At 44.5% G+C, this 14,295-nt stretch overlaps 1 protein-coding gene across 2 annotated transcripts in view; it reads right to left on the bottom strand.

The window, feature by feature from the left end:
- Positions 1-751: 751 nt before the first annotated feature.
- LOC140426992 (rho GTPase-activating protein 26-like) overlaps positions 752-14,295 on the bottom strand; it is a 315,317-nt gene continuing 301,773 nt past the window's right edge. For both annotated transcript variants that reach the window (XM_072512347.1, XM_072512348.1), the window contains 2 exons: positions 6,464-6,555; positions 752-2,539 (listed from right to left, as the gene is read on the bottom strand). In XM_072512347.1, the coding sequence (XP_072368448.1) occupies positions 2,451-2,539; positions 6,464-6,555 (181 nt within the window). In that variant the 3' untranslated portion in view covers positions 752-2,450. The remainder of the gene's footprint in view (positions 2,540-6,463; positions 6,556-14,295) is intronic.

Below are 14,295 nucleotides of genomic sequence, written 5' to 3'. Positions count from 1 at the left end.
TGAGGTGATACTCTTTGGAAGGAGTAATGTGACAAGGATGTATTCAATGAATGGCCTCACACTGGGAAGTTCCGAGGAACAAAGGGACCTTGGCGTATGTCCATAGATCTCTGATGGCAGAAGGGCAGGTTAATAGGGTAGTGAAAAAGGTATATGGGGACACTTGCCTTTATCAATCGAGGCATAGATTACAAAAGCAGGGAGGTCACATTGGAGTTGTATAGAACTTTGGTGAGGCTACAGCTGGTGTACTGTGTGAAATTCTGGTTGCCACATTATAGGAATGATGTGATTTCACTGGAGGGGGTGGTGAGGCGATTCACCAGAATGTTGCCTGTGATGGAACATTTAAATTATGAAGATAGGTTGGATAGGCTTGTGTTTTTTCGCTGGAGCAGAGAAGACTGAGGGGTATGGACAGGGTGGAAAGGGCGCAGCTGTTCCTCTTCGTTGAAGGTTCAGTTACGAGGGGTCACAGGTTCAAGGTGAGGGGCAGGAGGATTTAAGGAAAAACCTTTTTACCCAGAGGGTGGTGATGGTCTGGAAGGCACTGCCTGGGAGGGTGGTAGAGGCAGGTTTGGTTGCCTCACATCCTGGATGAACATTTGGCACGTCATAAGATTCAAGGCTGAGTTCTGGCAAATGGGATTCGGTAGATAGGTAGGTTTTTCATGCATTGGTGCAGATTCGATGGGCAGTAGAACCTCTTCTGCGCTGCATTATTCTGTAATTCTGAAATCATACACTGATCTTTCATATACCAAATAATTTTATTGCCACATGAAGATAAGTACAGTGAATGCAAAGCGATTCAGCTTCTAAAACAAAACATTTTCTAAGAGACGAGCGATTAAGCTGCAATTTTGTTACAGTGAACTACACCGGAAGGCACATCAACCACTGCGGCAAAATCACACAAAATAACTCTGGATATCACAAACTACTGGTCTCATTAGGCTTACCATGAATTTTATGTTAGTAGTAAGAGCTAGAGAGATTTTGAAAAGCATAGTTATCCTCCCAAAAATAATATTTATTCTGAACATACATTTTTAAAACGCCAAACCTCACCCTAGATTGGACACACGTCTTTTGTTTGGTTCAAAGTGACAGGCAGAATGATATAGACCGTGAAAACTTCCTTTTGTTCTCCCAGATTTTTATTTTCCTCATTATTTTTATCCTGATTCTTACTAGCAGCCCATAGCTCATTGTCCGCTTAAAAAGTTAAGTATGTAAAATGAATAAATTAGCAAAAGGCTTATCCCAAACAGATAGATAGCTCTTTGCTCAACTGTCAAACCAGTACAAGCTCAGCCTTTTTATTCTGTTCATAGGCAACCTTTGGTGCAAAGTTTTTATCATGTCTTGGGACATTAAAGATACTGTATAAATCCAAGTTATGTTAATGTTATTTTTGAAATTCCAGGCTTCAAACGTTGGTTTGAAATTTTGAAATAGTTACATTTCTGTTGTACTGGATAAGTTGTGTGTTTATTTTTAGCAACCAGTAACAATTCCAATCAGCTGCAACAGAAAATGACGTCAGATTACTGAAATCAAACTTTGCTGCTGTCACTGCATTTTGTTTAGCATGGTAAAAAAGCTGGTGTGAGGATGGTTAAAAACATGTTACACTTTCTGGCTGATTGTCATTTAAAAATGTTGGAAAAACATTTCTATTTCAACTAGTAACTTATTCTTCTTTTCCATTATAGAGGGCATTCACTTTTATGTAAACAAATATCTCATGCCAATATCACAAAGTAATATATATTTTGAAAAAATAAAAAGTCATGTTTCCCATATCAGTAATTAAGATTTAAAAATAATTATATGGACAGCTGTGAGCTTTATCCCACTATAAAATTTGGCCATACGATGTCACCATTGTTAAACTCCTTGAATCTCTGCTATGCATTATCAGAATTCTATAATCTAAGTATGTGATTGCAAGACTTCAGCTGTGAGAAATGCTTTTTAAGAGTCCAGCTGTATGAAGAGTTTAATTTCTCGTCAATGCTGGAAACACCTTGAAAAATGGCAAACTGAAGGATGATACACTTTGCAATGGAAAAGCTTTGTATCAGCACACTGCCTGCATCAATGGATTACATTCACAACAGCTTTGTAGAATTAATATCTACATTATGTACATGCCAAGATATAGTACAGATAAAATAAACCCTCATGTGGGAAACCAAGGAGTGTCTGAATTAAAAACATTTTAAAGAAATAATTACAGGCTCTGGTTCGATAAATTAACAGTGAGTCAATCAACATTACAGGACAGTAAAAGGTAGGGTTGAAATTAATCATCTATCTCCAGTTCACAGATCTCTCCTCATTGCACCTCTGCAATAAAAATCAAAAACTAAAACCTTGTTTAAGTCTTTGTAAATTGCCATGGATACCATGTAGTGCTCTGTAATAATGCCATGCACCTTTGGCTATAGAAACTCTAAATAATTTTCTGGAATTAGTCCAGTTTTCCCTTTCAGTGTTCCTTCGAGCCAACCAGGTTCCCTGGATGAATGAACTGAAAAATACACAACAGTTAATCATGAGAGTGCAAGTACTCTTTTAGGTCAGATCCACAACTAAATATCTTCACCAAAGGGAAGCATATCAAGAATAGTCAATGGTTTCACATTAGCATTGCAGAGTGTCAAGTCTCCCCTCTTGAACCCAAACAAGATTCATTAACAACCTTTAGACAGCATCTTTCATTATATTCAGGATCTAACGAGAATAATTTGCTCATTTATCTATATTAAATAATCTTTACTATTCCCTCTAGTACTCTACCAAAAATAAATTTCATCCCTGGGTTGTTGTCAAACAGAGATCGGTATTTATCCGAATGAGAGGGGAAAATCTGGAGATATCATTAAAGCTAGATGACTGTTATGGATCCTCTCATGAGAAAGTGCATAACAAGAGACCTGTAATTGGAATATCTGGAACAAAAAAAAGAGTTGGTTCTCTGGAATCTAATGCTCTGGGGACATGGTTTCAAATCCCACCCCTGCAGCTGGTGGAATTTTAATTCAATTGATAAAGTCTGGAATTTAAAGTTGGTCTCAGTGATGGTAACCACGCAAATATCATTGATTACTGTACAAACTCATCGGTTTCACTGCTGCTCTTCAGGGATCTTCCATCCTTATCCAGGGTCTAGCGTGCATGCAACTCCAGGCAGACAGAAATGCGGCTGACTCTTATCAGCCCTCTGAAATGGTCGAGAGTGGCAGTCAGTTCAATGGCAATTAGGGATGGGGAACAAATGCCGGCCTTGCCAGCGACGCCCACATCACAAGAACGAGTAAAGAAAAAAAAAATGGACTCAGTCAAACCTGCTTAGCCAAAATGAGGAGGAAATTTACACTTTGAAAAAACACCATTTAATAAGGGAACTTGGATTATAGAGAGGTTTATATATATATATATATGTAATACGTTTATATGTAAATTTCTTACTTCATGTATCATCTCATTTCTATCACACTTTGTTATAAATTAGTATTATTGCCAGACCCCCCCCCCCCTCTGGGCCTGACCCCTGGCACTGCCAGCCTGGCAGTGCTCCTGGTGAGGGTGGCACTGCCAGGGTATCTGGGTGGCAGTGCCAAGGTGCCCAAGTTCTAGGGTGTGCCAGGATACCACCCTGCCTTGTCCCTCACCACCCACTGGCTCCAAAGTGCCGCTATGCCTGGTCCATGTTTGTGTGGACCAGTACTAAATGGCATCCTGAACAGGTCTCTTAGGCCCAGTGTTGTGTCCCGAGCGACGGGTGAATCCAGCCTCCAAGTATTTAAATCAGCCATTTGGCTCAGTTAAATATCCAGATCGTGCGGGGTGGAGTGAACTAAGTGACTCGTGAATGGCCTGGTGCCCAGTGTGGAGCCTGATTCGGGGCTCTCGTGCGATTCACCCGTTGTGTCTGCCACAGGTCACTGAATCATGCCCAAAATCTTCCATGTACCAGCGCACTGGATGATGCGACAGATTGTAATCTCTCTTTTTTTTTATTAAACCGTGTATGTTGGTGTTTAAAAGTGGTAACCTGGTGTTTTATTTAACCCAATTCTACTTGTGAATAACAACTTAAAATCCACTGAAAATGGGGCTTTAAAGAAATTACACTGAACCATTTAACAGTTTCATTGTGTACACTAGTCAGTTTCTTAATAAATTAAATATTTTTTCAGACAAATAAGTGCAATTTGAAGAGCTTTTCCAAACAAGTGCAATCATACAAACAACATATGAACATACAAAATAAGAGCAGGAGAAGGCCATCGGCCCCTGAGTCTGCTCTGCCATTCAATAAGGTCATAGCTAATCTGTTTGTGATTTAGTTTCCTTGCCTAACAAGAATCCATCTACCTCCGCCTTAAAAATATTCAATGAGCCCACCTCCACCGCCTTCTGAGGCGGAGAGTTCCAAAGTCGTATAATGTGCTGAGAGAAAACATTTCTCCTCATCTCAGTCCTAAACAGGCGATCCCTAATTTTAAAACTGTGCCCCTAGTTCTGGAGTCACCACAAGAGGAAACATCTTTTCCATGACTAGCTTGTCAATACCATTCAGGATCTTATATACTTCAATCAAGTCACCCTTCTCTCTTCTAACCTCCAGTGGAAACAAGCAGAGTGTGTCAAGCCTATCCTCATATGGCAGCCTGTTCAGTCCAGGTATAAAAGTAGTAAAGCTACTCTGAACTACCTCCAATGCATTTACATCCTTCCTTAAATAAGGAGACCAAAACTGCACACTGCATTCAAGTTCTGTCTCACCAAAGCTCTGTATAACTGAAGCATAACATCCTTACTTTTATGTTCAATTCCTCTTGTAATAAAGGAAAGCATTCCATTAGCATTCTTAATTGTTTGCTTTACCTGCATGCCAACTTTCTGTGACACATGCACTAGAACACCTAGATCCCTTTGCACCTTGGAATTCTGCAGCCGTTCTCCATTTAAGAAATATAATTGCCTTTTTATTCTTTTTGCCAAAGGTTAACAACTTCACATTCTCCCACATTATACTCCATCTGCCAGATTTTTGCCCACTCACTCAACCTATCCACATCCATCTGCAACCTCATGTCCTCTTCACAACATACTTTCCTTCCCAACTTGGTGTCATCTGCAAATGTCTACCATGCCTTCACTCCCCTCATCTAAATAATTTATATAAATCATAAAGAAAAGTTGAAGCCCCAGCACAGGCTCCTGCGGACTTCAAATCGTCACATGCTACCTATCAGAAAAAGATCCATTTATGCATTCTGTCTATTTTCTGCCAGCCAGTCAATCTCCTAGCCATGCTAATATGTTACCCCTACACTTTTAATTTTCCACAATGATCTTTGACGTGGCATCTTTTCAAATGCCTTCTCAAAATCCAAGTACAGGAACAGTTACAGGTTCCCCTTTATCTAAAGCACATGTTGCTCCGTCAAAGGATTCTAAGAAATTGGTTAAACATGATTTCCCTTTCACAAAACCATGCTGACTCTTCCTGATTACCGTGAGCTTTTCCAAGTGCCAGTGATAACCTCCTGAATGGTCGATTGCTGCACCTTTCCCAAGACTGACGTCAAGCTAACTTGCCTATAGATTTCTGCCTCTCTCCTTTCTCGAATAGAGGAGTTATATTTGCTACTTTCCAGTCTGATGGAACCAGATTCCAGAAACTAGCGAATTTTGGAAAATGAACACCAACACCTCTACTACCTCATTCACCACGTCTTTTAAGACTCTAGGATGAACTCCACCAAGAGCTGGAGACTTGTCAGGCAGCAGCTCCATTGATTTGTTCAGTAGTTCTTTCCTAGTGATTGTAATTTCACTAAATTCCTCTCTTCCTTCCACCTCCTGATTTACAGCCATAACTGGAATGTTTCTGTATCTTCTATAGTGAAGACAGATGCAAAATACTTGTTCATTTCACTTGCCACATCCTTATTATCTACTTTTAACTCCCTATTGTCACTCAGTAGATGACTGACATTCATGTTACTTACTCTTTTTAAATTTCCAAAGAAACTCTTACTATTCATTTTTACATTTCTACTAGCATCCTCTCATACTCCAATTTATTTTTCCTGATTAAACTTTTAGTCATTCAGTGGCATCTAACAATTGTGAATGGGTAGTGTGGGAGGGACAGGTACTGATCCAGCGAACTGATTTTTGCACCAGTATAAAAGTTTATACAAAACAGAAACCAAAGTGGTTTTGAGTATAATTTAGTAAAAGTTCACAATCATTTGTGCAATTTCGACCAATTATGCCTGGTTAATGCGGATTTAAAACCCAATGTATTATTCTGCTAAAGTACACATATGTATTATAAAGCTAAACTATAATTGCTGTTAAACAAATCGAGATTTCATTTAGAAGCTTGTTTAAACAACCTCAACCTCCAATTTAACAGGATTTCCTTCACACTTACCATTCTCAAAAATGTCTCCAGCGCTGAAGGATAATTCTGAGTCATGCTCTGCTTTACATGCATATAAGGCTCGAGCTTTGCGACCTTGGATACTGCAAAAGAAAAGAGATAGTAGAAGGAGGATTTACTTGACAAAGTCATATGAATGGTGGTCAGGTACTTCAGCAGGCCAGAACAGCTCCGTATACTGCTCACTGATCCTTGGTTATTTTCTAATAATAATAATCTTTATTGTCACAAGTAGGCTTACACTAACATTGCAATGAAGTCTACAGAGAAGAAGGCAGGCAGGGGGTTTGGGTCTTCCGAACCTGATGTATTATTACTGGGCGGCGAATGTGGAGAAGGTACGGAGCTGGGTCAGAGGAGTTGACTCCCAATGGGTCAGAATGGAGTAGAGTTTAGGTAGGGGGTCCGGATTGAAGGCGCTACCGATAGCGCCGCTCCAGAAGGCCCCGGGGAGATACTCAGGGAGTCCGGTAGTAATAGCTTGGTTGAGAATTTGGAGGCAGTTTCGACAGCACTTCGGGTTGGGGGCAGGGTCAAGAGAAATGCCGATTTGGGGGAACCATAGATTTGAGCCAGGGATGTGGAATGGAAATTTTCGGAGATGGGAGGACAAAGGAATTAGGACACTAAAAGATTTGTTTCTTGGGGATATTTTTGCGGGATTGAAGGAGCTCAGAGCGAAGTATGGGCTGGAGCAGAGGGAAATATTTAGATACATGCAGGTTCGAGACTTTGCCAGAAAGGAGATACAGAGCTTCCCAGTAGAGCCGGCTTCCACATTGCTGGAGGAGGTGCTGACGACAGGGGGGCTGGAGAAGGTGTTAATATCGGTGGTTTATGGGGCTATTTTGGAGGAGGAGAAGGCGCCGCTAGTAGGGATCAAGGCAAAGTGTGAGGAAGAGTTGGGAGAGGATATGGAGGAGGGGTTCTGGTGTGAGGTGCTCCGGAGGGTGAACGCCTCCACCTCGTGTGCGAGGTTGGGGTTGATACAGTTGAAGGTGATGTATAAAGCGCACCTTGCAAGGGCGAGGATGAGCCGGCTCTTTGAGGGGGTAGAAGATGTATGTGAACATTGCAGGGGGGATCCCGCAAACCACGTTCATATGTTTTGGTCCTGTCCAAAGTTGGAGGATTACTGGAAGGAGGTGTTTAGGGTAATCTCTAAAGTGGTGCAGGTGAAACTGGACCTGGGCCCTCGGGAGGCCATATTTGGGATGTCGGACGAGCCGGGGTTAAAAACGGGCGCGGAGGCAGATGTTGCAGCCTTCGCCTCGTTGATCGCCCGAAGGCGGATCCTGTTAGAGTGGAGATCCACCTCTCCACCCTGTGCCCTGGTGTGGCGGGGGGACCTGCTGGAATTCTTGATGCTTGAAAAGGTCAAATTTGAACTGAGGGGAAGGATGGAGGGATTCTACAATTCATGGGCATTATTCATTACGCACTTTTGAGAATTGGATCACATCGAACATTAGGGGGGTTAGGGGCTGGGGGAGAGGGACTGTATGTGTTAATGGTGACTATGGGTGATTCTTGATTCCTCTTTGTCATTCGTTTACGTTAAAATGCGGGCTAATATTTGGGGGTTTGGAGGGAGGATGGGATCATTGTTATTGATATGGAGATTGACATTACATTCGTTACTGATTATTGTTTATTGTTGGGTGTAAATTTGTGAGAAAATGTGAAAAAGGAGAATATATTTTTAAAAACCATTGCAATGAAGTTACTGTGAAAAGTCCATAGTCACCAGATTCCGGGGCCTGTTCAGGTACACGGAAGGAGAATTCAGAATGTCCAATTCATCTATCAAGCACGTCTTTTGGGACTTGTGGGAGGAAACCGGAGCACCCGGAGGAAACCCACGCGGACACAGAGAACGTGCAGACTCCGCACAGATAGTGACCCAAGCCTGGAATCGAACCTGGGACACTGGTGCTGTGAAGCAACAGTGCTAACCACTGTGCTACCGTGCCGCCCAGGATTGCCTGGCTTCTACCCTCATTACACCCTTGGACAAAAGAGCTGCACTCAAAAGGGGATGTGATAGTGACTGCCTTTGACATCAAGAACAAGTGTGGCATCAAGCAAAATTGAAGTTTATGGGAATCAGGGGGCAACTCTCCACTGGTTGGAATCATTACCAACAGAAAGGAAGATGGTTGTGGTTGTTGGAGGCCAATCATCTCAGTCCCAGGAATTTGCTGCAAGAGTTCCTCAGAGAAAAGTCCAATTCCCAACCATCTTTAGCTGCTTCATCAATGATCGTCCCTTCACCATAAGGTCAGAAGTGGGGTGTTCAGTGAATATTGTAGTGTTCAGAACCATTCGTGACTCCTCAAATACTGATGCAGTCCATGTCCATATGCCGCAAAACTTTGACAACATTCAGGCTTGGGCTAATAAGTGGCAAGTAACATTCACGCCACAGTGCAAGGCACTGATCATCTCCAACAAGAGAGAATTTAACCATTACCATCACTGAATCACCTATTATCAACATCCTGGGGGTTACCATTGCCCAGACACTGAACCGTAGAAGTCATATAAATACTGTTGCTACAAGGGGTCAGAGACTTGAAATTCTGAGGCGTGCAACTCATTTCCTTTTTTAAAATAAATTTAGAGTACCCAATTCATTTTTTCCAACTAAGGGGCAATTTTAGCATGCCCAATCCACCTAGCCTGCACATTTTTGGGTTGTGGGGGTGAAACCCACACAAACACTGGGCCAATGTGCAAACTCCATACAGACAGTGACCCAGAACTGGGATCGAACCTAAGGACCTTGCGTCATGAGACAGCAATGCTAACCACTGCGCCGCCCTGCTGCCCCCTGCAACTCATTTCCTGACTCACCAAAGCCTGTCCATTATCTACAAGGCACAAATTAGGAGACAATAGAATATTTTCATTTGCCTGGATAAGTATGGCTCCAATGACACTCAAGAAGCTTGAAATCATTCAGTTCAAAGCAGTCTGCTTGATCGACACCCCATTCACCTACTTAAGCATTCACTTCCTCCACCAACGATGCACAGTGGCAGCAGCTATAATACACTATATTACAAGATGCTCTCAGCAACTCACCAAGGTTCCTTCGCCAATACCTTCCAAACCCCCAAACTCTAACACCTAGAAGGGCAAGGGTAACAGGTGCATGAAAACCCCACCATTGGCAAGTTCCCTCCAAACTATATACCATCCTGACTTGGAACTCTATCACCATTCCTTCATTGTCACTGAATTAAACTCCTGGAACTTCCTTTCCAACAACACTGGCAGTATTGCTGAAAAGAGACATGTTGCCAAAGCTTTTCATCTGCACTCATTAGGACAATTTATATCACAGGAGAAAAAGGTGCTGATTGGTTGGCAAGTCACGATTGGTTGAATGGTACCATGGAGAAAGCAAAGGGAGAATAATAGACTCCCCAAGCTCCTGGGTAATCAAAAAAATCTGATAGCTTGAACAATTATTTTTGTTTGCAGAAAATGAGTTCCTGCATATGAATGTATGCTACTTCTAGCAAGTGTAAATGAGCCATCTCACAAGCTAAATTGATTGGTATACTCAAGATTGTTCAGTAAGTGCTGCCGAATTGCAGAATGGCATATAACAGGAGACATTTAGTTTTGGGTTTCACAAGCACAGGCTGCTGGAGTATAGTCGGTATTCTGCCTATTGTGAACAACTGAAGGAACATGGATATGTTTGTTTTCAGCGGGCAGGACATAACTGGGGAAAATAGAAAATGTCTGGGACATTGGTTGTAAGGGAGGGTTGCGAATGTTAGATTGTTGTTTGTCTAGTCAATGGGATAAATCTCCCAATTTTGGTACAAGCTCCCAGGTTAGGGAGAAAAATTAGCAGGGAAATAAATCCTAACCATGAATTTTCAACTGAAATACAAACTAGTAATCACAAACACTCAAAATGGTTAAGACATGCAACAAACTAGTTAGGGTACAGTAATCAAAATTTCAACAAATGGGGGCAGGGGAGGGGAATGCAACGAGGCAGTGTTGGAGAATGAGTGTGATCTTGGGCAGAGAAGGGGGTCACTTTGGATGGGCCCGGTTCAGTGCGAAATCAAAGGAGGTAGAATGGGAAGGGAATGATGGCGGACGGTAGAGTGGAGTAGACGCAAACCTCCGGTAAGGTTCGTAACATGGAATATACGGGGACTGAACGGGCTGATGAAGAGGTCTCGGGTCTTCATGCACTTGAAGAGCCTGAAGGCAGTGGTGGTATTTCAGCTGGAGGCTCATCTCCGGGTGAAGGATCAGGTCAAGTTCAGAAAGGGATGGGTGGGTCAGGTATTCCACTCGGGGTTTGATTCAAAGTTGTGGGGGGTGGCCATCTTACTGAGCAAAAGGACGGGATTTGTAGGGGCAAAGGAAGTGCGAGACCCGGGTGGGAGGTATGTGATAGTGGTGTTGGAGGGGACACCGTTGGTGCTAGTGAATGTTTATACGCTGAATTGGGACAACATGGGGTTTGAGAAGGAGCTGCTGGGAATGATTCCGGATGTAGACACGCATCAGTTAATTATGGGGGGTGATCTTAACTGCGTGCTGGAATCGAGGGTGGATAGGTCGCGCCGTAAATCGATGGGAAGGTTGAGGATGGCAAAGGAGTTGGGAGGGTTTATGAAAAGGATGGGAATGGTGGATCCGTGGAGGTTTAGAACCCAGGGGGAAAGGGAATACTCCTTCTTTGCGCACGTGTAGAAGGTATGCTCTAGAATTGACTTTTTCGTAGTGAGCCGAGCAGTGTTGATGGGGGTGGTGGGGGCAGAGTACATGGGAATCATGATCTCAGACCATGCGCCGCACTGGCTGAAGGTTAGACGTAGCACGAGACAGAAGCAGAGGCTGGGATGAAGGTTGGATTCAGGGCTTTTAGCAGACAAGGGGTTCTGTGAGAAGGTGCGGTCGGTGATCAGAGACTATGTGGAGTTGAATCAGAATGGGGACGTATCAGCAGCCACATTTTGGGAAGCGTTGAATGTGGTTATCTCGTTCAAGGTGCACAGGGACATGAGGAGGAGAGAGGAGCATGGACGGTTGTTGGTCGAGAGAATTAAGGTGGACAGGAAGTATTAGAGTACCTCCACCAAGGAGAGGTTGGCAGAGAGAAAAAGGTTACAGGGGCAATTTGACAGGTTGATGGCGGGGTAGACAGTGGGGCAGCTATGAAGGGCGAGGTAAATATGGAGAGACGGTGAGTCGTATGCTAGTCCTTCAGCTACGGAGGCAGGTCGAGTCCAGGGAAATTCTGAGGGTGCGGACAGGGATGGGGGAGGGAGTGTCGGAACCGGGGAAGATTAACGCATGGTATCAGTGGTTAGCACTGTTGCTTCACAGCACCAGGAACCCGGGTTTGATTCCCGGCATGGGTCACTGTGCGGAGCCTGCACACTCTCCCCGTGTCCCGCAAGATGTGCTTGTTAGGTGAAGTGGGCATTCTGAATTCTCCCTCAGTGTACCCGAACAGGCACCGGAATGTGGTGACTATGGGCAACTTCATTGCAGTGTTAATGTAAACCTGCTTTTGACACTAATAAAGATTATTATTATTATTAGTGAGGCATTTAGGGAATATTGCAAGAAGTTATATCGGGGCGAGCCAGGTGGCGAGGAAGGGGATATGGGGCGGTGTTTGGATGAACTGGAATTCCCAAGGTTGGACGAGGAGAGGAGGCAGGTGCTGGAATCATAGAATTTACAGTGCAGAAGGAGGCCATTCGTCCCATCGGGTCTGCACCGGACCTTGGAAAGAGCACCCTACCCAAGCCACACATCCAAAATATCCCCATAACCCAATAACCCCACCCAACCTTTTGGACACTAAGGGTAATTTAGCAAGGCCAATCCACCTAACCTGCACATCTTTGGGAGGAAACCGAAGCACCCGGAGGAAACCCATGCACCCATAGGGAGAACGTGTAGACTCCACAGACCGTGTCCCAAGCCGGGAATTGAACCTGGGACCCTGGAGCTGTGAAGCAACTGTGCTAACCAAATGCTACTTAGCTGGAGGAACAGCTAAGACTGAGAGAGGTGGTGGATAGTATAAAAGGGATGAAGTCAGGGAATGTCCCGGGGCCAGACGGCTACCCGGCGGAGTTCTATAAAGAGTTTGCAACGGATTTGGCACCATATTTGCTGGAGATGTTCGGCAAGGTGCTGGAGAAGGAAGAGATATCAGAGACACTGACCCACGTGTCGATCACGCTAATCCCAGAGAAGGGAAAGGACTGTCATATAGGCCCATTTTGCTGCTCAACATGGATGTGAAAGTGTTGGCCAAGTTAGTGGCTGGGAGGATGGAAGTATACGTTCCGGGGTTGGTCGCTGAGGTTCAAACAGATTTCGCAAGGGCAGGCAGCTTTCCAGTAATATCAGGCGGTTATTAAATGTGATCATAACCCTGTCGAAGGGGCAGGATGGTGATCTCTATTGATGCGGAGAAGGCTTTCGACCGGGTGGAGTGGCAGTTATCTGTTTCAGATTCTGGGAAGATTCGCCCGAAGTTTGTGTCATGGTTGCGCCTGCTGTATGTGGCCCCAGTGGCGAGTGCACGGACAAATGAGATGAATTCACGTAGTTTCAGGTTGCATAGGGGAACGAGGCAGGGTGTCCGCTGTCACCGTTGTTTGCGCTGGCGATAGAGCCCTTGGCAATGGCCCTTAGGGGGTCAGTAGAGTGGCAGGGGATTGTGAGGGGGAGTAGGGTACACCGGGTGTCGCAGTACACAGATGACCTGCTGCTTTTCGTATCAGACCCATTGGAGAGTATGGGGAGAATTATGGACATACTAGAGAGAAGTTTGGGGCCTTCTCAGGCTATAAGTTGAATGTCGGATAGAGAGAGGTGTTTCCGGTGAATGCGGCGGGTGGGGGAGCCAATCTGGGAGTATTGCCATTTAGGGTAGCCAGGGACAGGTTCATGTATCTGGGACAGGTGAGTGATCAACGATGCACAAGTGGAACCTGACAATGTTGGTGGAGGAGGTTAGGGGGGACTTTAGTACAAGGAATATGCTACACCTGACATTGGCGGGGAGGGTCCAGGTGGTTAAAATGAACATTCTGCCAAGGTTCCTGTTTGTATTCCAGGCCCTCCCGACCTTCATCCTGAAGGTTTGGAAACTGGATCCACCTCATGAAACTCACACGAGGGCAGAGTGGTAGCACAATGGTTAGCACAGTTGCTTCACAGCTCCAGGGTCACAGGTTCGATTCCCGGCTTGGGTCACTGTCTGTGCGGAGTTTGCACGTCCTCCCCATGTCTGCGCGGGGTTCCTCCGGGTGCTCCGGTTTCCTCCCACAGTCGAAAGATGTGCAGGTTAGGTGGATTAGCCATGATAAATTGCCCCTAATGTCCAAAAAGGGATGGGTGGGGATGCGGGGATAGGGTGGAGGCATAGACATAAGTGGGGTGCTCTTTCCAAGGGCCGGTGCAAACTCGATGGGCCGACCCTCTGGCGCCAACTTCTGCACTGTAAATTCTATGATTCTGTGATTTCTATCTTTTATATCTTCCTGTTGCTTCCATACACTCATACCATCTCCCTTCTCTTGCACGTACAGCAAGGGAGCAGCCAGAGCCATCTTTGGACTGGGTGGAAGAGAACACTCCAGACAATAGCTCTGAGGAATTCTCGGGTGCACGTCTGGAAAATGTGTCACAGTTTTCGGCAGCACCCTCCAGCACAGAGATACACCTTGGTGGGGATTAGTAATAGAAAGGTTTCAGGGTCACAAACTGGTGAGCACCTCACTTTTTCTGATCCACAAGCAGGAACATCCCAGGGATCA

The sequence above is a fragment of the Scyliorhinus torazame genome, chromosome 7 (assembly GCF_047496885.1).
Source record: "Scyliorhinus torazame isolate Kashiwa2021f chromosome 7, sScyTor2.1, whole genome shotgun sequence".
In the NCBI taxonomy this organism is placed as follows: Eukaryota; Metazoa; Chordata; class Chondrichthyes; order Carcharhiniformes; family Scyliorhinidae; genus Scyliorhinus; species Scyliorhinus torazame.
Note: the sequence above shows the minus strand (reverse complement) of the source record. Positions and strands in the feature narration are given on the sequence as shown.